Here is a 24718-nt window from a genome sequence, read left to right on the forward strand (position 1 = left end):
AGGAAAAGCCTGATGACACCCACCCTAGAAGCACAACACCTTCATTGTTTTGTTGTGCTTGAGGCTACTGCTTCCAGCTTGCCATGGCCACTCGGAGAGTTGATGTTCTTAACGTTTTAGTAATTTATCAGATGCTCTTATCCAGAGTGACTTACAGTAGTGAGTGCATACATTTTCATACTGGTCCCCCGTGGGAACCGAACCCACAACCCTGGCGTTGCAAGTGCTGTGCTCTACACAAGACCACAAGCAGCTACTAAGGGTCTTAAGGCTCTTGGCTCTGTGACAGATCATTTTGAAAGACATTTTGAGAGGGCCTAGCAGGGCTTTCTCAAGGCTAATGACCTGTCGATAAACAATGGCCCTGTTTCAATGAGATGTTCAAGGGATGTTTATATTGGACGTTCCAAGGTAATGGACATTCTTTCTACCCAAGTAGGACTGTTAACCAAGCTTTGACCAGAGCCTTGGCCATCATCCTACTCTTCAATATGGTATTTAGCAAATATTTGTCTTACCTTTTAACTCTGGACTGGTGGATGTGAGCTCGTAAGTAAGCATTTCACTGTAAAGTCTAAACCTGTTGTGTTTTTTTCGCCTGTGACCAATAACATTTGATTTGATGATGAGCATTGGGCTTATTGAAATGAGACTGCGTAGTAAGCATTTCACTGTTAGTTCACACATGTCCTTTATGAAGCATGTGATGAATAAAATTAGATTGTATTTCAGTTGCTACTATGAGACTTGCTGAGCTGTAGATGATTATAGGAAGACCAATGACGGAGACTTAGTCGTGGGAAATCCTCTCTTCACTGAGACTGTGATGCTTGATAACTCCCACACCTTCAACTCCAAGCATTCCAGCAGTTTATGTTGTGCATGCTGGATCTCGTACTACCTGATCATCATTCAGAGTGCCAAGACACACTGAGACGACCAATTATCTCTTCCAGCAGCAACGCCTTCAGCAGAAACACCAAATTATCATGGCTGAAATTCTTTGTTGCCCTCTATGTGAAGTACTAAGTGTGTTCCCTCTTTACTGCGAGGTTGGCAAAAAGTTGCGGGACAGATGTGCTGACTGCTAGATAAGCTTTCCATGCTAGAGGTATCACTACAGACCCTGGTTCGATTCCAGGCTGTATCACAACCGGCTGTGATTAGGAGACCCACAGGGCGGCGCACAATTGGCCCAGCGTCGTCCGGGTTAGGGTTTGGCCGGGGTAGGCCGTCATTGTAAATAAGAATTTGTTCTTAACTGACTTGCCTCTCACTCAACATCAACAAAACAAAGCAGAAGATCGTGAACTTCAGGAAACAGCAGAGGGTGCACCCTCCTATCCATATCAACAGGACAGCAGTGGAAAAGGTGGAAAGTTTGAAGTTAAATAAAAAATACATGTAGGATATTAAGACCAAAGCCCCTCCCCTCTGCAATCATGACGTATACCAGATCTTGTCAGCAGGAAGCCCCCCCTTCCTTCTGTCCATCAGATGAATTGGAAGTCTCTCATTACTTGAGCAGAATGGAAATGATTAACTCTGCTCTGAGATTACTCTCACATGCAAGAACATGATATGATCTAATGCAGCAAAAACCTCAGCTGAGCAGCAAAACAGATACACTACAGGTAGACAGCTTTTAAAGTTACTATAGTGGGGAAGTAACTCCTACTTTTGTGTCCATTTTAATACTGTTCGGAGCCTTCACAAAACTGAAGCCAAAATACATCCCGGCTCTTCATTAGTGAAAGCGCGAGACCCACATCAGTGTGTTTAGTTTCAGCTCTAAACCTTTGACTGTCTGCATGCAGCTCCCGCCCATTTATAGAATCCTCTGTGACATCTGGATGGAGTTCCCCGTCCCACATCACACCAGCCACAGACATCTTCAAATATGTGCGTTTATACTTATTTTCCAATGTGTGTGTATGTGTTTATAGGGTAGTTTAAATTTAAGTGTGTGTGTGTGTGTGTGTGTGTGTGTGTGTGTGTGTGTGTGTGTACGTACGTACGTACGTACGTACAAAGCAGTTTCCACTGAAACTTGTCTTGCTGACAAACCTCAGGGACAAATACGTCATTGATCCCAAATAGCTAGGAGGCACATGGCTTAAAGAGCTCAGCACAACGAACCAGACCTCAGCACCAGATGCACTCTATCATTTTTCCATTAGGGCTTCAGGGTTCACTGTACACTCACCTGGTAATAGGACTTGATCTGTCGGATCAGGATGGAGAGGTTTTGTATGCGCAGTGTTGAGTCATTGTTCACTTTCTTGTTGGTTCTTTGAACAGTGGCTTTAGGATTTCTATGGAAAAGAAACAGATGAGAAGAACAGCAGAGATTAGACAAATCCATTTGGAACTGTAAATTGTCAGTCAGTCAGTCAGTCAGTCAGTCAGTCAGTCAGTCAGTCAAATGCTGCATTAGCAATACCGTGATAAGTGAGTCAGTAATCAGGTTTCCATCCAACCTTTTTACGCAAGTATACTGAACAAAAATCGAAAATGCAACAAGCAACAATTTCAAAGATTCTACTGAGTTACAGTTAATATAAGGAAATCAGTCAATTGAAATAAATTCATTAGGTCCTAATCTATGGATTTCACATGACTGGGAATACAGATATGCATCTGTTGGTCACAAATCCCTTAAAAGGAAGGTAGGGGCGTGGATCAGAAAATCAGTCAGTATCTGGTGTGACTACCATTTGCCACATCTCCTTCATCCACGTCAATCCAGAGCATCCCAAACATGCCCAATGGGTGACATGTCCAGTGAGTATTCAGGCCATAGAAGAACTGGGACATTTTCAGTTTCCAGGAATTGTGTACAGATCCTTGCGACATGTGGCCATTCATTATCATGCTGAAAATGAGGTGATGGTCGTGGATGAATTGCACGGCAATGGGCCTCAGGATCTCGTCACGCTATCTCTGTGCATTCAAATTGCCATCGATAAAATGCAATTGTGTTTCTTGTCCATAGCTTATGCCTGCCCATACCATAACCCCACCGCCACCATGGTGCACTCTGTTCACAACGTTGACATCAGCAAACCACTCGCCCACACAACGCCATACACGTGGTCTGCAGTTGTGAAGCCGGTTGGACGTACTGCCAAATTCTCTAAAATGACGTTGGTAGAGAAATGAACATTAGACTCTCTGGCAACAGCTCTGGTGGACATTTCTGCAGTCAGCATGCCAATTGCATGCTCCCTCAAAACTTGAGACATCTGTAGCATTGTGTTGTGTCACAAAACTGCACATTTTAGAGTATCCTTTGTCCCGAGCACAAGGTGCACCTGTGTAATGATAATGCTGTTTAATCAGTTTCTTAATATGCCACACCTGTCAGGTGGATGGATTATCTTGGCAAAGGAGAAATGCTCACTAACAGGGATGTAAACAAATGTGTGTACAACTTTAGAGAGAAAAAGCTTTTTGTGCATATGGAACATTTCTGGTATTTTTTATTTCAGCTCATGAAACATGGGACCAACATTTACATGTTGCGTTTATATTTTTTGTTCAGTGTACATGTCGGATAAAAAAAATGTCATGACAGGCTTGATGGAAACGTAACATTTTTCGGTAAAATTTACAAATGTTGACAATGTGGTATCATTATGTGTCGGTAAAATTTATTGTGCAATTAACTTTTTTTTTATGGTGGAATGGCTTTTATGAGAAAATATTGATATAATAACCATCTTATCGAAGTAAACTTGGAGTCATGCGATGACGTGTGGTCCTCCCACTACAACTCAGTTTATTGGGCTCCAGAATAAATACATTATGATGAACTTCACAGGGTGGTGAAAGTGCAAGGTGATGAGCTTGATGCTCCTTTCCGATAACCATTGAAGGTCTTATTCTGGTTACATGATAAATCGATGCTTGGCTTCCGTTTAAACAAAAAAAATCTCACTCTTTTGTCCATAATAATTTCATCATGTAGGCCTTACATGCGCTTTAGCCAGCTAGACCGCACGTACAAATACCAGTGGGCACACTTGCTATATAATGCTTTTTTTTTACCACAAACTGTATTTTTATGTGCACTACGTCATCACACAACTCAATTTAATGGAAACATCTCTGTTGGGAAAATGTGCATATGGTTTATATGCAGATTTGAAAATGTTCGCATGACAATCTGTTGCCAATTGGATGGAAACCTAGCTAGTGTTTGAACATTGACATTTCTCATGGTTAGGTTGATGACCCCAGTACTGATAGAGCTAGGTCTTAACTATGTTGTTCGTCTGTGACAGTTTGCCACAAAAACAACTTAACTTATTACTTTGAGTCAAGTGTGAGACTGTAAGGGTCCTGTGTGTAGCTGGTGTAGAGAGTCAGGCGCAGGACAGCAGATATGAGTAGAACAACACCAGGTCTGTAAGGGTCCTGTGTGTAGCTGGTGTAGAGAGTCAGGCGCAGGACAGCAGATATGAGTAGAACAACACCAGGTCTGTAAGGGTCCTGTGTGTAGCTGGTGTAGAGAGTCAGGCGCAGGACAGCAGATATGAGTAGAACAACACCAGGTCTGTAAGGGTCCTGTGTGTAGCTGGTGTAGAGAGTCAGGTGCAGGACAGCAGATATGAGTAGAACAACACCAGGTCTGTAAGGGTCCTGTGTGTAGCTGGTGTAGAGAGTCAGGCGCAGGACAGCAGATATGAGTAGAACAACACCAGGTCTGTAAGGGTCCTGTGTGTAGCTGGTGTAGAGAGTCAGGCGCAGGACAGAAGATATGAGTAGAACAACACCAGGTCTGTAAGGGTCCTGTGTGTAGCTGGTGTAGAGAGTCAGGCGCAGGACAGAAGATATGAGTAGAACAACACCAGGTCTGTAAGGGTCCTGTCTGTAGCTGGTGTAGTCTGTAAGGGTCCTGTGTGTAGCTGGTGTAGAGAGTCAGGTGCAGGACAGCAGATATGAGTAGAACAACACCAGGTCTGTAAGGGTCCTGTGTAGCTGGTGTAGAGAGTCAGGCGCAGGACAGCAGATATGAGTAGAACAACACCAGGTCTGTAAGGGTCCTGTGTGTAGCTGGTGTAGAGAGTCAGGCGCAGGACAGCAGATATGAGTAGAACAACACCAGGTCTGTAAGGGTCCTGTGTGTAGCTGGTGTAGAGAGTCAGGTGCAGGACAGCAGATGAGTAATCAACGTACTTTACTCAAAAAGACAAATTTACAAAGTAACATCGCGAGCCCACAAAGACGGACCAAATTACAATAAACAATCACTCAAACACAACATGGGGAACAGAGGGTTAAATAATAAACAAGTAATTGGTTGAGTGAAGCCAGGTGTGTAAGACAAAGACAGAACAAATGGAAAATGAAAAGTGGATCGGCGGTGGCTAGAAAGCCGGCGACGTCGACCGCCCGAACAAGGAGAGGGACCGACTTCGGTGGAAGTCGTGACAGAGACTCAGAGGGAGACAGCGTTCTAGTTCAGTCAAGGAGCACTATTGGGATGTGTTCCCCTTTGGGCTAGCAGTGTGACTGCTGATGTTATCAGGAGTGTCAACCTGTGTTAACAACAGACATTCCAAACACACTGGCACGTTTCACACCCACAATAAGATACTGATCTTTCATAGTGAATAACTCAACTCAGCTTCATCATAATTAGGGTATCAAAATTCCTCCAGAGTGAAGTTAACAGTAACACCTTTACCTAGTTGGTTTCCAATATACTAAGCTTTTACATGGGTATGGTTCTGATACTGTCCTCAATGCACATGGCCAAAAAAAACAAAAAAACACACTTCAGGACAGTCCGTTTTTTCCTTGTGTGAGGAATGCATTACATTTCAACAATCTGCCTTAAAGGGTAGAAAGCATGAGTTTTTACTCACCAAAGTAAGTGTGGTCAAAGACTTAGTAATTTAGTTGTAGTCACAATCTGCTTAGCTATAACTACAAACATAGTTATGTTTTAGCGTTTATACATATTTATTAACTTATTTCCGGATATCTTGTAAACTACCCACAATGCACTATTTCTCAACGTCATATGGAGAACCGGCGCTACCTAGCTAGTTCCGGCTGGCTAACGTTAGCTACTAGCCATGCTAGCATGTAATTACATTCCAAACCCAGGCTTGGCACTAGTGAGCTACTATGCACATCCACAAAGAAGAAACCACATAAATGAATGCGAAAAACTATATCTCCTCTTCTCCTGTACATTTGGTATTGGTAGTCAAGTGATCGCTGTAGTAGTTTTCCGTCATCATTCGTAGCTAGTGCAGTAATACCCACAAGGACAGGGTTACGACTCATTTGTGGCCAAAAAACGAGAAGCTAGCTTTGAAGTGGGACCGGTTGGTCTGGTTGGAGCAAGTAGACTGGAGTAAGGGAACCGTGTGCACGTCTCTTGTATGCAGTGCTTATTTCACCCCGGAGGACTTTGATGGCTTAGTATAACCAGTGGAAGGCAGGATTCGGAATGTGTCACGAACGTCGTTGGAAGCATACTCAGACCAAAGTGCAGCGTGATCTGGGTTCCACATGTTTATTAAATGAAACTCTCAAAAAAACAATAAAGAATAAACGAACACGTGAAGCTACGGAGTGCTCACAGGCAACTACACATAAACAAGATCCCACAAAACACAGTGGGGAAATGGCTGCCTAAATATGATCCCCAAATCAGAGACAACACGCTAAACAGCTGCCTCTGATTGGGAACCATACCAGGCCAACAAAGAAATACACACACAAGATTACCCACCCTATTCACACCCCGACCTAACCAAAATAGAGAATAAAAAGGCTCTCTATGGTCAGGGCGTGACAGTACCCCCCCCAAAGGTGCGGACTCCGCTCGAGGATCCGCCAGCATCGGTGGCGCCTCTGGTGTGGGACTTTGCCCCCACCCAGACCCCGGGTCCGGCCATGGAGCCGGGTAGAACGCCGTGCCCGGACTGGGCCTCGGCACAGAGGAGGGCCCCGGCCATGGAGCTGGGTTGAACGCTGCACCCGGACTGGGCACCGGCGCAGAGGAAGGCTCCAGCAATGGAGCTGAGTTGGCCGCTGTGCCTGGACTGGACATAGGCGCAGAGGAAGGCTCCTGCCATGGAGCGGGACTGGACACCGTGCCTGTACTGGGCTTCGGCGCAGAGGAAGGCTCTGGCCTTGGAGCAGGACTGGGTGCCGTGCCTGGACTGGGCACCGGCACAGAAGGCGGCTCCGGCCTGTGGACCGTCGTAGGAGGTTCCGGACTGTGGACCGTCGCCAGGAGGTTCCGGACTGTGGACCGTCGCCGGAAGCTCTGGACTGGGGACCGTCGCCGGAAGCCTGGTGCGTGGAGCCGGCACAGGTGGCAACGGACTGGTGACACGCACTTCAGGGCGAGTGCGAGGAGCAGGCACAGGACGTACCGGACTGGGAAGGCACACTGGAGGCCTAGTGCGTGGGGCCGGTACAGGTGGCACCGGACTGGTGACACGCACTTCAGGGAGAGTGCGAGGAGCTGGCACAGGAGGTACTGGGCTGTGGAGGCGCACTGGAGAACTGGTGCGTATAGCCGGCACAGGTTGTACCGGAACGATGACACACTTTGCACGGCGAGTGCGGGGAGCTGGCACAGGATGCACTGGACTGGGGACACGCACTTCAGGGCGAGTGCGAGGAGGACACACAGGACGTACCGGACTGGGGAGGCGCACTGGAGGCATGATGCGTGGGACCGGCACAAGTTGCACCGGACTGGTGACACGCTCCTCCAAACGCCTGCGTTGCCGCATACTAGCCAACTCCATTCTCCGGTATCCCTCCTCGCACTGTTCCATCGACTCCCAGGCGGGCTCTGGTACTCTCCTTGGGTCGACCGACCACCTCTCTATCTCCTCCCAGGTTGTCACTGCCTCACTCCCCGGCTCCGCCGACCACCCCGTGTGCCCCCCCCCCCCAAAAAAAAATTGGGGCTGTCTTTTGGGTTTTCAATGTGGCCGCGAACCCCAACGTCGTCGCTGTCCTCCCTTCTCTCCTTGCGTCTGCCACCAAGGAAGGCTTTCGTCTCCTGCCAAGATTTCCTCCCAAGTCCAGGATGTCTTCTCCTCCTTGGTCTCCTCCCAAGCCCAGGATACCCTCTCCTCCTGGACACGCTGCTTGGTCCTGTAGTGGTGGGATCTTCTGTCACGAACGTCGTTGGAAGCATACTCAGACCAAAGCGCAGCGTGATCTGGGTTCCACATGTTTATTAAACGAAAATCAAAAAAAAAACAATAAAGAATAAACGAACACGTGAAGCTATGGAGTGCTCACAGGCAACTACACATAAACAAGATCCCACAAAACACAGTGGGGAAATGGCTGCCTAAATATGATCCCCAATCAGAGACAATGCTAAACAGCTGCCTCTGATTGGGAACCATACCAGGCCAACAAAGAAATACACACACTAGATTACCCACTCTCGTCACACTCCGACCTAACCAAAATAGAGAATAAAAAGGCTCTCTATGGTCAGGGCGTGACAGAATGAGACTAGGTGATATGCCAAGCGTGAATGTGAAGCCTTTCTATCGACCTACCGCCACATTGCATGTGTCAGCAGTGATGGATATAAACCGGGTAAATTCAATGTGGATTTACCTCACTATATCGCTACTGGATTAACCGACTCTCCCTCGGCCGGTGAAATGGCCTCTCCCTCTGAAGGCCTCTCCTTTGCTCTTCTTTGGTAGCTAACTCAGCCGTCAATCGGTAAGTCTCTGCTCTCTCTACTTGTTGTTGTGTTCTGTGGGTTCCTGCCTGTGCTAGTCTAGTTGTTCTCTGGCTTACTACTTAGCTATGTTGAACGTGGTGGTGCGCTAGCTAGGCTAGTTAGCTGGCTAGGCTTGCTAAAATAACAAACTTTAGCTGGCTGGCTTACTGGCTAAGATAACTGCCTATACCGGTAACATTATCTGATAACTGGTTAGATGGCATTATGTATTTCCAAAACACTGGTTTACTATAATGTGCCTGTTCGCTAGGCGTTGATAGCAACTGGCTAACTCACGCAGTGCTAATGTAATGTTAGCAGGCTAGCAGGGCTAACGTTAGCAGGCTGGTTGGTTAGCAACCTTGAAAGCAGATTTGTAACAAATTCATAAAGTATTTGCTTGTAAATTGGCTGAAAATGACATTGAAACCAGTAGTCATGTTAAATGTTATATGTTATTTTTGTTGGGTTTAAATTCTAGGGAATAGGCTGGCTTGCCAGGTCTTCCATAAAACATTTTCTGACATGGCTTTGGTATTGTTCGGAATTCAGATTTTATGTAATAACTTGAAAAATAGCAGTGTAACTTCGCATTGGGACTTTTGATGCATATACTAATGCAAATCCATACGTTACATGTGGTAACATTTATGCTACCTACCCTTTAAATAAATCAACAGCTTAGTAATCAATCATGCATTCGAAATCATTTTGTGACATTGTTTTTAAAACTACTAGATAACACAATTTGAGGTATTCATTGTGTAGCTACACTATATATACACACAAAAGTATGTGGAAACTATTTCAAATGAGTGAATTTGGCCATTTCAGCCACAACTGTTGCTGACAGGTGTATAACATTGAGCACACAGCCATGCACTCTCCATAGACAAACATTAGCAGTAGAATGGCCTTACTGAAGAGCTCAATGGCTTTCAACGTGGCACCGTCATAGGATGCCACCTTTCCAACAAGTCAGTTTGTGAAATTTCTGCCCTGCTAGAGCTGCCCCAGTCAACTCTTAAGTGCTGTTACTGTGAAGTGAAAACGTCTAGAAGCAACAACGGCTCAGCCGCAAAGTGATAGGCAACATCAGCTCACAGAACAGAACCGCCGAGTGCTGAAGCTCGTAGCACGTAAATATTGTCTGTCCTCTGTTGCAACACTCACTACCGAGTTCCAAACTGCCTCTGGAAGCAACGTCAGCACAATAACTTTGTCGGGAGCTCCATGAAATTGGTTTCCATGGCTGAGCAGCCTCACACAAGCCTAAGATCATCATGCGCAATGCCAAGTGTTGGCTAGAGTGGTGTAAAGCTCGCCGCCATTGGACTCTAGGGCTGTGGAAACGCGTTCTCTGGAGTGATGAATCACACTTCACCATCTGGCAGTCCAAAGAACAAATATGGGTTTGGCGGATGCCAGGAGAACGCTACCTGCCCCAATGCATAGTGTCAACTGTAAAGTTTGGTGGAGGAGGAGGTTGTGCAATGTAACAGCAATATTTAGACCTAGGGTTGCCACCCGTAAGATAAAATACGGAACGGATCCGTATTTCACTGAAAGAATAAACGTTTTGTTTTCGAAATGATCGTTTCCGGATTTGACCATATTAATGACCTAAGGCTCGTATTTCTGTATTTTTATTATATTATAATTAAGTCTATGATTTGATATTTGATAGAGCAGTCTGACTGAGCGGTGGTAGGCAGCAGCAAGCTTGTGCTGCCATCCTGTTAGAAGGTAACAGATAATTTTATTACAGTGGTTAAGATGGATTTTCATTGTGTTCCATGGTGTTATTCACCCCCTAGTGAAGCATTCTGGAATTTTTATTTTTTTATTTTTTTTATTTCACCTTTATTTATCCAGGTAGGCTAGTTGAGAACAAGTTCTCATTTACAACTGCGACCTGGCCAAGATAAAGCAGTGTGACACAGACAACAACACAGAGTTACACATGGGGTAAACAATAAACAAGCCAATAACACAATAAACAAGTCAATGACACAGTAGAAAAAAAGAAAGTCTATATACATTGTGTGTAAAAGGCCTGAGGAGGTAGACAACGAATAGGCCATAGGAGCGAATAATTACAATTTATCAGATTAACACTGGAGTGATAAATGAGCACATGATGATGTGCAAGTAGAAATACTGGTGTGCAAAAGAGCAGAAAAGCAAATCAAATAAAAACAGTATGGGGATGAGGTAGGTAGATTGGGTGGGCAATTTACAGATGGACTATGTACAGCTGCAGCGATCGGCCAGCAGCTCAGGTAGCTGATGTTTAAAGTTGGTGAGGGAAATAAAAGTATCCAACTCCAGCGATTTTTTTGCCAAATGAGGTGTTGGCTTTGGGGATGATCAGTGAGATATACCTGCTGGAACGTGTGCTACGGGTGGGTGTTGTTATCGTGACCAGTGAACTGAGATAAGGTGGAGCTTTACCAAGCATAGACTTATAGATGACCTGGAGCCAGTGGGTCTGGCGACGAATATGTAGCGAGGGCCAGCCAACTAGAGCATACAGGTCACAGTGGTGGGTGGTATAAGGTGATTTGGTAACAAAACGGATGGCACTGTGATAGACTGCATCCAGTTTGCTGAGTAGAGTAATGGAAGCTATATTGTAGATGACATCGCCGAAGTCGAGGATCGGTAGGATAGTCAGTTTTACTAGGGTAAGTTTGGCGGCGTGAGTGAAGGAGGCTTTGTTGCGAAATAGAAAGCCGATTCTAGATTTGATTTTGGATTGGAGATGTTTAATATGAGTCTGGAAGGAGAGTTTACAATCTAACCAGAAAACTCGGTATTTATAGTTGTCCACATATTCTATGTCGGAAATGTCCAGGGTGGTGATGCTAGTCGGGCGGGCGGGCAGCGAACGGTTGAAAAGCATGCATTTGGTTTTACTAGCGTTTAAGAGCAGTTGGAGGCCACGGAAGGAGTGTTGTATGGCATTGAAGCTCCTTTGGAGGTTTGTTAGCACAGTGTCCAAAGAAGGGCCAGAAGTAAACAGAATGGTGTCGTCTGCGTAGACGTGGATCAGGGAATCGCCCACAGCAAGAGCGACATCATTGATATATACAGAGAAAAGAGTCGGCCCGAGAATTGAACCCTGTGGTACCCCCATAGAGACTGCCAGAGGTCCGGACAACATGCCCTCCGATTTGACACACACACTTAGAAAGACTGTACGCAAACAGGAAGTAGAGAATTCATTCTGCACGCATAGCAGCAGCTAAAAACAACGCTACGGTGCAGGTCTTTCAGTGTAGCTATTTCTTGTCACGCTTCAGCCTCGGAAAATATTTGTTTGTAAGTTCGATTCAAGCATTTAGCTAGTGATGATAATCTTGTTATTGATAGAATTGCTTACATATCAATATTGGTTGGTTGCATTTACTCACACAAATTGCAATGCCTTTGTCACGTCCTGGCCAGTATAAGGGTTAATTAGTATTGTAGTTTGGTCAGGACGTGGCAGAGGGTATTTGTTTTATGTGGTTCAGGGTGGTGTGTTTGTTTAAAGGGTGTTTGATTTAGTATTTCCGAGTTTTTGGTTGATGGTCTATGTTTATGTATTTCTATGTGTAGTCTGGTGAGTGTGTTCTATGTTTGGTTAATTGGGGTTGGGACTCTCAGTTGAAGGCAGGTGTTGTCTATCTGCCTTTGATTGAGAGTCCCATATATTAGGGTGTGTTTGTTAGGTGTGGGTGATTGTTCTGTGTTGAGCCTATGCTTTGCAGACTGTCAGTTTATCGTTCGTTTTCTTGTTTGTTGTTTTTTTGCATTCGTGTTGATTTAATTAAATGTTCAAGATGAACTATATCGACTCTGCTGCGTATTGGTCATCCTTTTCCGACGATGATTTCGTTATATCGTCAGAAGACGAAGATACCTGTGACAGCCTTTCATGTATGCCGTCAGCTGTATTACTTTGCTTGTGCGTCATGTAAACGAATTGTAAAACATACAATACTGAAGTTTTGTTACTGTTTGTAGTGTAATATGCTTTGTTATTCTACAGAGATGGTTGTACATTAGAGTAATGAAAGGAGTTAGCCAATTACCATATGAGTAACAATTAGCTACATGGTTTGGCATCATGCCAGATGCATGGTACCTCGGCACGTGCTTTGTATTTTCATGCAACTTCAACTTGAAATGTATAATGTACAGCTACAGTATGTCGATGTGAATTGAATACTAAAGTATATTCTTTTTTGTATTTTGCAGTTTCACAACATAAACGTTTTCAATATATTAATTCAAGAAAAGTCAAGCCTTGGGAGTTTTATTGAAGACTTAGTTGTTAGCTATCTGTCTAGTTTTGCATGGGAACGCAATTCAAGGGCAGAATAAAGCTCGTAAACATTCATTCAAACAGCACTTTCCAACGATTGCCAGCAGCTCTTTGCAATGCTTGAAGCACAGCGCTGTTTATGACTTCAAGCCTATCAACTCCCGAGATTAGGCTGGCAATACTATAGTGCCTATAAGAACATCCAATAGTCAAAGGTATATGAAATACAAAAGGTACAGAGAGAAATAGTCCTATAATTCATATAATAACTACAACCTAAAACTTCTTAACTGGGAATATTGAAGACTCATGTTAAAAGGAACCACCAGCTTTCATATGTTCTCATGTTCTGAGCAAGGAACATAAACGTTAGCTTTCTTACATGGCACATATTGCACTTTTACTTTCTTCTCCAACACTGTGTTTTTGCATTATTTAAACCAAATTGAACATGTTTCATTATTTATGAGACTAAATTGATTTTATTGCTGTATTATATTAAGTTAAAATAAAATTGTTCATTCAGTAATGTTGTAATGGTCATTATTACAAATATATATATACACAAATCGGCCAATTAATCAGTATCGGATTTTTTTGGCCCTCCAATAATCGGTATCGGCGGTGAAAAATCATCATCGGTCAACTTCTAATTGGAAGAGATTTCTGAATGTTCTTTGCCCAGCATACACCCATCCACCCAGACATGTTTATCTACTCATTTGCTGGATGCAGAGTTCAACAGAGTTCAAGTGAAGGTCAAGCAAATCATAGAGAAAGCAGACTGTATTGCAATCATCTCTGATGGGTGGTCAAATGTTCGTGGGCAAGGAATAATTAACTACATCTCCACCCCTCAACCAGTATTCTACAAGAGCACAGACACAAGGGACAACAGACACACCAGTCTCTGCATTGCAGATGAGCTGAAGGCAGTCATCAATGACCTTTGACCACAGGAGGTATTTCCACTGGTTAGAGACAATTCTGCGAACATGACGGCTGCTTGGTCTAAAGTGGAGGAGTCCTACCCTCACATCACACCCATTGGCTGTGCTGCTCATGCATTGAATCTGCTCCTCAAGGACATCATGGCACTGAAAACAATAGATACTCTACAAGCGAGCCAAGGAAATGGTTAGGTATGTGAAGGATCATCAAGTTATAGCAGCAATCTACCTCATCAAGCAAAGTGAGAAGAATAAGAGCACCACATTGAAGCTGCCCAGCAACACCCGTTGGGGTGGTGTTGTCATCATGTTTGACAGTCTCCTGGAGGGGAAGTAGTCTCTCCAAGAAATGGCCATATCACAGTCTGCCGATATGGATAGCTTCATCAAGAGGGTCCTCCTGGATTATGTATTTTGGGAGAGAGTGGTAAGCAGCCTGAAACTACTGAAACCTATAGCAGTAACCATAGCACGGATTGAGGGAGACAATGCCATCCTGTCTGATGTTCAGACTCTGCTTGCAGATGTAAGAGAATAAATCCTTACTGCCCTGCCCACTTCACTGTTGCTCCAAGCAGAGGAAACTGCAGTTCTGAAATACATCAAAAAGTGTGAAGACTTCTGCCTGAAGCCCATACACGCCACAGCATACATGTTGGGCCCCAAGTATGCTGGCAAGAGCATCCTGTCTGGTGCAGAGATCAACAAGGCCTATGGTCTCATCAATACCGTGTCTCGCCACCTTGGCCTGGATGAGGGCAAGGTTCTTGGCAGTCTGGTGAAGTACACTTCCAAGCAAGGGCTTTGGGATGGAGATGCATTATGGCAGTCGTGCCAACATATCTCATCAGCCACCTGGTGGAAAGGACTTTGTGGTTCTGAGGCTCTTTCCCCTGTTGCCTCCATCATCCTCCAAATCCCACCAACATCAGCCGCCTCAGAGCGCAATTGGTCCTTGTTTGGGAACACACTCACCAAAGCACACAACAGGCTGACTGATACAAGGGTTGAAAAATTGGTGGCCACCAAAGGCTTTTTGAGCCTGACAACGAGCCATCCTCAACAAGGTTGGAAAGTGACAGTGAAGATGAGGCCTCAGAGTCTGATGTTCAAGAGGTGGACATTGAGGAGGTCCACGGAGAAGACATGGAAGGCCGAGAGGAAGACAACCAAAGCTTTAGTTTCTAGACTATCATTTTACAGATGTTGAAAATGTTTTCGGGAGATGCGATGGATCATTGGGGATCATTCAACATTCCCTTTCTTTTGTTGTGAAGAGTCAACTAATTAAAGTTCAATTCGTAACTAAATTGTTTTTTTACATTTCTATTGGAAGGATTTAATCATTTTTAATTATGTCTACTTATGATTATGTAAAATGTTTATGTTTCTGTCTCCATATGTTATGGTAAATATATCCAATGCAAAAAACATCTACATTTAAATGGTATTAATATTAATTTGCATATATTTCCGTTAATTCCCATATATTCCCGTTAATTCTGACAGAAAGTTTCCACCTCTGAATATTCCCCAAAATGTGCAACCCTACTTAACACTACAGCATACAATGACATTCTAGACGATTCTGTGCTTCCAACTTTGTGCCAACAGTTTAGGGAAGGCCCTTTCCTGTTTCAGCATGACAAAGCCCCCGTGCACAAAGCGAGGTCCATACAGAAATGGTTTGTCAAGTTTGGTGTGGAAGAACTTGACTGCCCTGAACAAAGCCCTGACCTCAACCCCATCGAACACCTATGGGAAGAATTGGAACGCAGAATGCGAGCCAGGCCTAATCGCCCAACATCAGTGCCCGACCTCACTAACGCTCGTGTGGCTGAATGGAAGCAAGTCCCCGCAGCAATGTTCCAACATCTAGTGGAAAGCTTTCCCAGAAGAGTGGAGGCTGTTATAGCAGCAAAGGTGTGACCAACTCCATATTAATACCCATGATTTGGGAATGAGATGTTCGACGAGCAGTTGTCCACATGTAGTGTACCTGAATTTCAATAAAGTGGTATTGAATTGAATGATTGAACACTAACAAGACTTAAGCATAGGAATATACTGTAACCTCATCTTTCTTCACAGACCATATGACCTAACAAACCATCACAGTTGACCCAATTTCTGAGTCTCTCCTCTACTGCCTGTCAGTTCAGACCTGTGCTTTGATGATCATCAACCAAAGGTTTTGGACCAACATGGTTTACGAGCTGAGAGATTCAGACATGCAGGCCACCTTCACAGGTCAGATGTCTCTGGATACTCTCCTCTGACCTCCTTTCTCACTGAAGCCCATCTGATGGTGCGACCATGCAGCGCTGCACTGATCTACTGGTCTGGAGATCTGGAGATCTGGAGATCTTAAAGCTTTGCTGATAAAGACTATGCATGTCCCAATGTTGGAGGACGGCAACATTACTCTTTATGACAAAATCTCTCATTAGTCGCATGGCCATTTAACCCTTAATGGCATGGTCATTAAATCTATAGTAAACAGGGTTGTGTGTATACATGCGTGTGTGTTTGTGTGCATGTATGCGATCCAAACTTTTTGCATTGATGTCTAACACAACCTCATGTGTATATGGTTGATTTCAAATGAAGCTTGACACAATTTCTTCCCTCACCATTAACTCTGTTCTAGATAATTCCACGAAAGACCACTCTACTCAGTAAGGGATAAAACGGCCTTTAAATGAGTCTCAGTCATAATACCCATGATGGAAAAAAGAGGCCCGTTGCCAAGCAACTGAAAAATGTAATAAACGAGTTTCCAGCGTCTTCCTAAAATCCCGTGTTGATAAGGATAAGCAGTAGGCCTAGAAAAAAAATGAAAGGCCCAATTCATGAGACCAGGGAGCTATCATTGAACTATGAACTCAGCTAAATAAAAAATGACAACAATGATGATTTTTAATGAAAGCCACCATCCCTGAGAACTGACTTGTCTATACAGCGGATGTGTTGAGGCCTTTTGATCAGCTGTGCTCCCACACACACTGCCGCCTCAGTCTTGCAAATCAGAAAGACAGGGTCCTCTTTAACAGTGCTCTGAATGGCACTGGCCACGTGACCCTGCCGCTCATTCAGAGCCCTCTAGAGGAACCCTGTGGGGGGTCGTCTTAACCCCTTAATTAAATAGCATGGCGGGAGCTGTAATCCTGTCAGGCCGAGCTCTGTCTGCACAGAGAGGAAGCTGGGGAATGAGGATGCTAATTTAGTAACTCACATCTCTCTACATCACAGGGCCAGAAACACACAGCCAATTCAATGTGCCATGAAAACACAATCCCAATCCTGCCACGGCTTAGTTTTTTTTGGCTGAGGCCCCCCCACCCCCTCATTGGACAACATCACCCCCAGTGTTACTGGCTGCAGGCGCCTGAATAGGGCCCTTTGTGAGGTCGACAAAATCCAAATACTGTACCACACTGATTAAATAGGCGTTGAAAAACGGAGAGTCAAAGCACAAGTCAATAGTCAATGCAGAGCACAATACTGCCCGGGGGGGTCCGGCGTGCGCTGGGGAGTAACCTACTTCTGACATGCTGCATCAGAGGGTAGAGCAAGGAACGGCTGCCCAGTAGGCCTCTCAGTCCAAACTAGGGTTGGGCGGTGGCCAGATTTTCATACCGTTACTGTACCATACCGGGGTATACCATATTACAGGAAGTTCACACAAGGAGCGCTATTTCAACAACAAAAAATACACACCATTTAGGGAGCAGGGATCTTGACACAGGGGGGATTGCATGTCTCTTTTGTAACCAATAAACTTGATCTTGACATCTAGCCAGCTAGCAGGTTAGGAAACCAAATGCTTGGCCTGAGCCCTGAGCTGGGTATAATTTATTTGACACATCTTAGATTTCTTATAGTTATACTTAACTTATAGTTAAGCAGTGGCTTAGCCCCCAACAACAGTATTGAAAATGACTGAAAGGTTGCAAGTTCGAATCCCCGAGCTGACAAGGTACAAATCTGTTGTTCTGAACAAGGCAGTTAACCCACTGTTCTGAGGCCGTCATTGAAAATAAGAATTTGTTCTTAACTGACTTGCCCAGTTAAATAAAGGTAAATAAAATAAAAAAGGAGGAGTGATGGCTAACTAGTGGAATTCCCAGAGAATAATGTGGATGATGACTTTAGAAAGAAGTCTCACTGTGGTTAGTGTGGTGGGACTGTGTTCAGCACCGGTATCATGGCCATCTACTGAAATAGACTCTCTACAGGAGAGCACATACACGGTATATAATCCAGGGAGAGGGAACAGCAACACTAGCTACTGTAGCTTGGCCTTAATTTCAAGCTTTAATGGATAGTTTGTTCTCTATGGAGCTTTGTGTCATTGCTGTACATTTCCATTGGGCCTTTCCTATTCCTGTGAGTCTCTGCATGGCCTGGTTAAAGCAAAAGCCTTTCAAGATCACAACAGCTGTTTCCTGCATGTATGACTCACATGGCTTTTTACAGCTCAACATCCTCAATAGTCTAGTGACATCAGACATGTCCACTGTTTTGGTGACCCTTCAAAGACAGAACAAACAGCTCTGTTGTGTTCACACCAACCATAGGTAAAGAGATAGGGAGATATGTCTTGGTTCAGGCACATAGATGGTTAGTAGTCTGACTGGATGGCTGTCTGTCTATCTATCTATCTGGCTGGCTGTATATCTGGCTGGCTGTCAGTAGCCTACAACTGAAGCATTTGATCTCCAAGGATAAAGAACCCAGCTGTGGGGAATTCAGCAAATACACACCAGCCATCCAGCAAGAATACAAATTATACCCCTTCTACCGATGCAGGGGAGAGAACAAAAGCAGGAGGCGTGCTGCTCAGTGAAAACACAGGGAGAGAGCGTGCAGAGAGGCGTGTTGTGTCTGGTTCAGCAGTGTGCAGAGAGGTGGTGGTGCTGACGCTGTTCCATCTTATAACCTGTTTTTCCAGGTGAAACAAACCCCGTCGGGGTGTGAATTAGGGGGCTGCTGGAGATTTTAATCCTATCTGGATTAAGATAATGAAACTGTTGTCGTTCAACAGATATCTTATCTATCTCATCTTCCTCGAAACTGTGTTAAGTGGCCATGTCGGCTTGGGAGTGGGCCGCACCGGTCAGTGCTTTTGTCCTGACGGAGGTGTTAAGAGAGGGGCTCAGGAACACAGGTAGGGCGGTTTCCTTACAAATGCTGCATGGCTTCAGGTGGAATTCATGTGTGTGTGTGTGTGTGTGTGTCACACATGCTCAATAGTCTCATTGATCTTAGCTTCATGGACTTTGAGGTGATTGCATATGAACACTGAAATGGGAGATATTAATGTAAACAATACTCAATGCTTCTAGCTCGGAATTGGCCACAATTTGACCTTGAGGTCAACCTTTGCAGACACTATGAACATGCAGCCAGTCACCTTATTCCAAATGTTGACCTAAACCATTGTAATTTATTATGCATGTACAACCAGAATTATTTTTTACCACTGTAATGAGAAGAGGGAAATGACCGTTTTCTGTCCAGTCTGTGCTCCTCCCAAACAGGTCGCTGAAGGGTGGTCTAATTGGCTGGGCAGTAGTGACTGAGGGGCAGAACAGAGACACCATCTGTGCCTCCAAGTAGCCGTTAGATTATCCAGCCGGGCTTCCTGGACAACGGACGTCTGCCTGCCTCCCTGTCAACAGCTTGCAGAGAGAGCTATTACAAAATAACATACTACTACATACAGCTGCTTAAATCATTTGGAGACCCAATCTGTGTACAGTACGTGATCAATCACACACATACATTATTCAACATGCTTCAAATGGTAGTCAGGCAAACTCAGAATTTGGACAACAAGGTCTACAACTTGTTTTATGTTAATTTCATGCAGTACATGATGCATCCTCTACTAGAAAGATGTGCAAAGCTAAAAGTCTTCACAGCCCTGTGATAGAAGGATGATTGCTATATGCCTTGTAGAAGTGCATTTTTAAATGGATAGTTTTAATCCTCTCTCGATAATGGCTGCTCATGGAAAAGACTGAGCCCCTTTACGAGGCTATATTGATCACAGGCAGGACAATATCAAGTATGCCTACCATTACGCCCACAATAACAGCACTCTGCAGGAGTTTCAACACAGACACTGGCAGTGAGAGGGTTGGCTTGTTTGGCAAAGCCATTAGCTTTGCAAACTTCTGGGCGGTTAATAATGCTCCCTGCTCCGCATGTGTTCCGAATCCGGCATCATTGCAGACAACATCACATTTGGTAGCTATGACCTGTTGAACAGGCTGAAGCCATATGAGCTGAAGCAAATCAACCAGTAGCCTGGTTAACATTAACTTCATCTTCTCTCACGACAACTCTATTGTACAACTAAATGGACCACTGGAAGCCCTGCATTTTGATATGAGCCAATCAAATAAATCACAGAACATGCGGGACTAAAATAAGTTAATCCAGCAAAAGGTAAATGTTTACCAGTAAAAGATGATATTTAAAAGAGCCAATGTAAGATGAAACTGCTGTAACTAAACATGTAGCCTTCATAAACTGAGACAAAGACCTGATTCACAACAGCTTTTGACAACGTGCCCTCTGTGTGAGAGTCTTGCTGGGCAGACTAGTGCCAACAGCTGCCCAAAAATTTACTACACACACACACACACACACAAAGCTAAGATGAAGTGACTGGCCTGCCCCAACATCCTGCCGACCAACAAGCACAGCTGAACTACAGTTCATTAAAAATGAAAACTGTTCTTGAGCTGAGAATCAACAATTCCAAATATGAGGCTTTGACTTGTTATATTGGCAATTGTAAACTAGCCCTGCTAGTATGACGACTGGGGTAATGGAAATGAATACAGCACCAAATTTGCTGAAACAGACCCGAGTAGGGTTTGCAAGGTTATTGGCAACCCAGCAAGACTAGAGAGCCTAGGACAGTGTTGCCAAGGCAGCATGAGGCCAGATAGTAGTAGGCCTACCTGGAACTGTGAGATAACTGGCACAGTAGAGCTTAGATCTGTTAATAGAATGCATGATAAGTAACAAGCTTACAGTGAGCAAGGAGAGAGTGTTCGACAATAACAAAGGAAATTCATGTGATGTTTGCCTTCTGATTTTGAAGTCAAAGGGTGATAATGTCCATAATAATAAATAACTGTCAGATGAGGCACTGGTTAATTGGATTAGGGGTGTCATTGTTATTCTACTGGTATAGGATTAATACGCCAAAATCGGCACACTGTATCATGCACACCTAGCCCAGACAAAAGCATGGGTGGAAACCGCCTTCTTATTTATCGTGCGTGTCTGTGATCATGGCAGAGATTGACGGATTCCTCATTTTGAATCCTCCTCAAGGCGTCGTGGGTGATTGAGGCAGAATAGACGCCCTCCGTACAGTTCTAGCAGGCAAGAAGAGCACGCGCCAGGGAGTCTTCCAGTAGGCTGCAGATGACACTTCACGTTCTGACATTTTTTGTGACTGACCGCTCGAGTGGAAGATAAACTGCTGCCGACTCGAGCCATCGATACAGAACTCGAGGAGGTGGAACTGAGTGCATAAAAATACCTACAATTCACACAGATTTCATTCTGATTACACCTCATCCTTGCATCGTTGGCTGACATATTTCACTAATGAAATGTGTCATTCTAAGGAATTAATAAAAACATTGTTTGAATTTAAGTCCTGAATTTGTATCAATAATCATTTGTGTGTGCATGGGTGTTTGCGTCCACTGTAACCTACAGTGCAGGGCGAACGTTGACCAATGGATCAGAGAAGCATTCGTGGACATTCATTCACTGATGCATGTGAAGAGAGTACCCATAAAAGACAAATACACTACTACTTACATCTCAAGCATGATCTCGTTTAAATAAATGCCATCCACTAATTCAATGTATTCCGATAGTTTGGTGCCATCGTTTCCAGATGAATGCCCAGCCGCCTTAACCTGAAAAATAGGACAATACGCCAAATCTGTCAGCAAAACCAAATCACTTTTTAACTTAGCATTTATTTTGGATACCCATCTTAATTAGGAGACTCAAATTCCCTGAGAATAGTTAATTAGGGTGCCTTACCCAGGCGACCAAAGGCGTGAGCAGAAATTGCTCCAGCAACGGCGTAAAAACCTCGCTTCCCATTTCCTTGTGGAGAACAGCGACAATTCCAGAGAATATGAATTAAATTGTGTTTCTCCTTGTCGGGGAATTTTCTCAACGTCGCCTTTCACCCCTCTGAACACGACCTTAATTTAGACGCCGTTCATGTGCTTGATTTAATTAAACATACACTCATTTCGCCGATGAAGAACTCATGTCCATAGACGTCTGGTTTTGCTGAAAAATGTAATTAATCCACAATTCTCGGACCAGCAGCTACCTTAGATTGCCTTGCTACTTGCTTACTAAAGGACAAGGAATTAATCAAAAAAACATTAAACCATTGAATCCCATCTAGTCTGTGCCTGTAAAGGCAGCTGACCTATCTACAGCTAAATAATGTGCTAAACTAAGACATTAGACCTGTACTGGTCGGCTAATACTATAGAAAATGGTCCATGAAACAAACATCTAACGTTGAAGGATGACGAAGCACAGAGCTATAAACATTAACTGGTTTCCTCCAATGGACGTCGAGTTAGAATATTCTGTCAAAAAAAAAATATTATATATATATGCTTTTCCCATCACGTTCCTTTTAGTCTTGAAGGTTGCATTTTTCCCCGCATAAAGCCAACGATTGTTCCAATTCTATATATGGCAGAGATGTCTTTCTCCTATCACTTAGTCACTTGGCTGGAAAAGGGGAATAACGGCAGTATAACCTACTCCTGGGTGATCTGAGTCTACTGATGGAGCTCCGCTCTAGACGAAGTATCGCCCCCCTTGACTCCGTTTCCATTCCAGCCTCCTCGTTCACCCGTAGAGGACGTGTCTTCTTCCGCCAAAATCAAATGCGCTCAAGAAAATAGGGCGCAAGCACATTGTCAGATAGAACAATGAGCTAGTTAGTTCTTTGACGTTGTCATGGACATTTCCCCATCCACATGAAATGCACTATGTTGTATGTAGACATAGAGACTAGGTTATCAGGGCATAACCTCAAATGTATTATGTTAGGTTGATTCACATTTTATGTGTCAGCTTTGTCAGTGATTATAGGTAAAGTGAGTGTGTCACTAGGCCTATGCATTGTCTGCAGCCTATGTAGGTTATGAGTTGTACTCATATAATAAATGATCTCAAACAAGACTAGAAAAATAATTAGTGTTAACACATAAAGACCAATAAGAATGTCCAGACAAGGAATGAAAGTAAAAAGAAATAGCTGCCAAGCAGTGACTGATTATTCATTGAACTGACAATGGTTGAAGGCATTTCAGTGACACCTTGTGGATATCATTCAAAATGTGTACAATGAGGAGGATAAATCTAAAGTTTGTTCCCATACATAACCTGCAACATGTAAGACTACATGCAATTCCCCGCTGCAACTTCAAAAACAAAATCTAGGGACAGCACAGCAGCACACCATATGCAACTTCATGAACATATTCAATCTCTCCCTATCCCAGTCTGCTGTCCCCACTTGCTTCAATATGTCCACCATTGTTCCTGTACCCAAGAAAGCAAAGATAACAGAACTAAATGACTATTGCCCCGTAGCACTCACTTCTGTCATCATGAAGTGCTTTAAGAGGCTAGTTAAGGATCATATCACTTCTACCTTACCTAACACCCTAGACCCAATTCAATTTGCTTACCGCCCCAATAGATCCATAGACGATGCAATCGCCATCGCACTGCTCTATCCCATCTGGACAAGAGGAATATCTATGTAAGAATGCTGTTCATTGACTATAGGTCAGCTTTCAACACCATAGTACCTTCCAAACTCATCATTAAGCTCGGGGCCCTGGGTCTGAATCCCGCCCTGTGCAACTGGGTCCTGGACTTCTTGACGGGCCGCCCCCAGGTGGTGAAGGTAGGAACCAACACCTCCACTTCGCTGATCCTCAACACATGGGGCCCTACAAGGGTGCGTGCTCAGCCCCCTGCTGTACTCCCTGTTCACCCATGACTGCGTGGCCACGCACGCCTCCAACTCAATCATCAAGTTTACAGACGACACAACAGTAGTAGGCCTGATTACCAACAATGACGAGACAGCCTACAGGGAGGAGGTGAGCCCCCTGGTGGAGTGGTGCCAGGAAAATAACCTCTCTCTCAACATCAACAAAACGAAGGAGATGATCGTGGACTTCAGTAAAGAGCTGCAAAATCTGGATCCCTACAAATCAGCTGGGCTAGACAATCTGGACCCTATCTTTCTAAAATTATCAGCTGAAATTGTTGCAACCCCTATTACTAGCCTGTTCAACCTCTCATTCGTATCGTTTGAGCTCCCCAAAGATTGGAAAGCTGCCGCGGTCATCCACACTTCAAAGGGGGAGACACTCTAGACCCAAACTGTTATAGACCTATATCCATCCTGCCCTCCCTTTCTAAAATCTTTGAAAGCCAAGTTAACAAACAAATCACCAACCTTTTCGAATCCCACTGTACCTTCTCCACTATGCAATCAGGTTTCCAAGCTGGTCATGGGTGCACCTCAGCCACGCTCAAGGTCCTAAATGATATCATAACCGCCATCGATAAAAGACAGTACTGTGCAGCCGTCTTCATCGACCTGGCCAAGGCTTTCGACTCTGTCAATCACCG

The 24718-nt window shown here is 44.2% G+C and overlaps 1 protein-coding gene across 6 annotated transcripts in view; it reads right to left on the reverse strand.

The window, feature by feature from the left end:
* The window catches only part of ccdc88ab (coiled-coil domain containing 88Ab), a 95852-nt gene extending 72907 nt beyond the window's left edge, over window positions 1-22945 (reverse strand). For all 6 annotated transcript variants that reach the window (XM_029752503.1, XM_029752501.1, XM_029752504.1 and 3 more), the window contains exons 1-3: window positions 22076-22945; window positions 21845-21945; window positions 2207-2315 (exon numbers count right to left, since the gene is read on the reverse strand). In XM_029752503.1, the coding sequence (XP_029608363.1) occupies window positions 2207-2315; window positions 21845-21945; window positions 22076-22138 (273 nt within the window). In that variant the 5' untranslated portion in view covers window positions 22139-22945. The remainder of the gene's footprint in view (window positions 1-2206; window positions 2316-21844; window positions 21946-22075) is intronic.
* Window positions 22946-24718: the final 1773 nt, after the last annotated feature.

The sequence above is a fragment of the Salmo trutta genome, chromosome 5 (assembly GCF_901001165.1).
Source record: "Salmo trutta chromosome 5, fSalTru1.1, whole genome shotgun sequence".
Taxonomy (NCBI): domain Eukaryota; kingdom Metazoa; phylum Chordata; class Actinopteri; order Salmoniformes; family Salmonidae; genus Salmo; species Salmo trutta.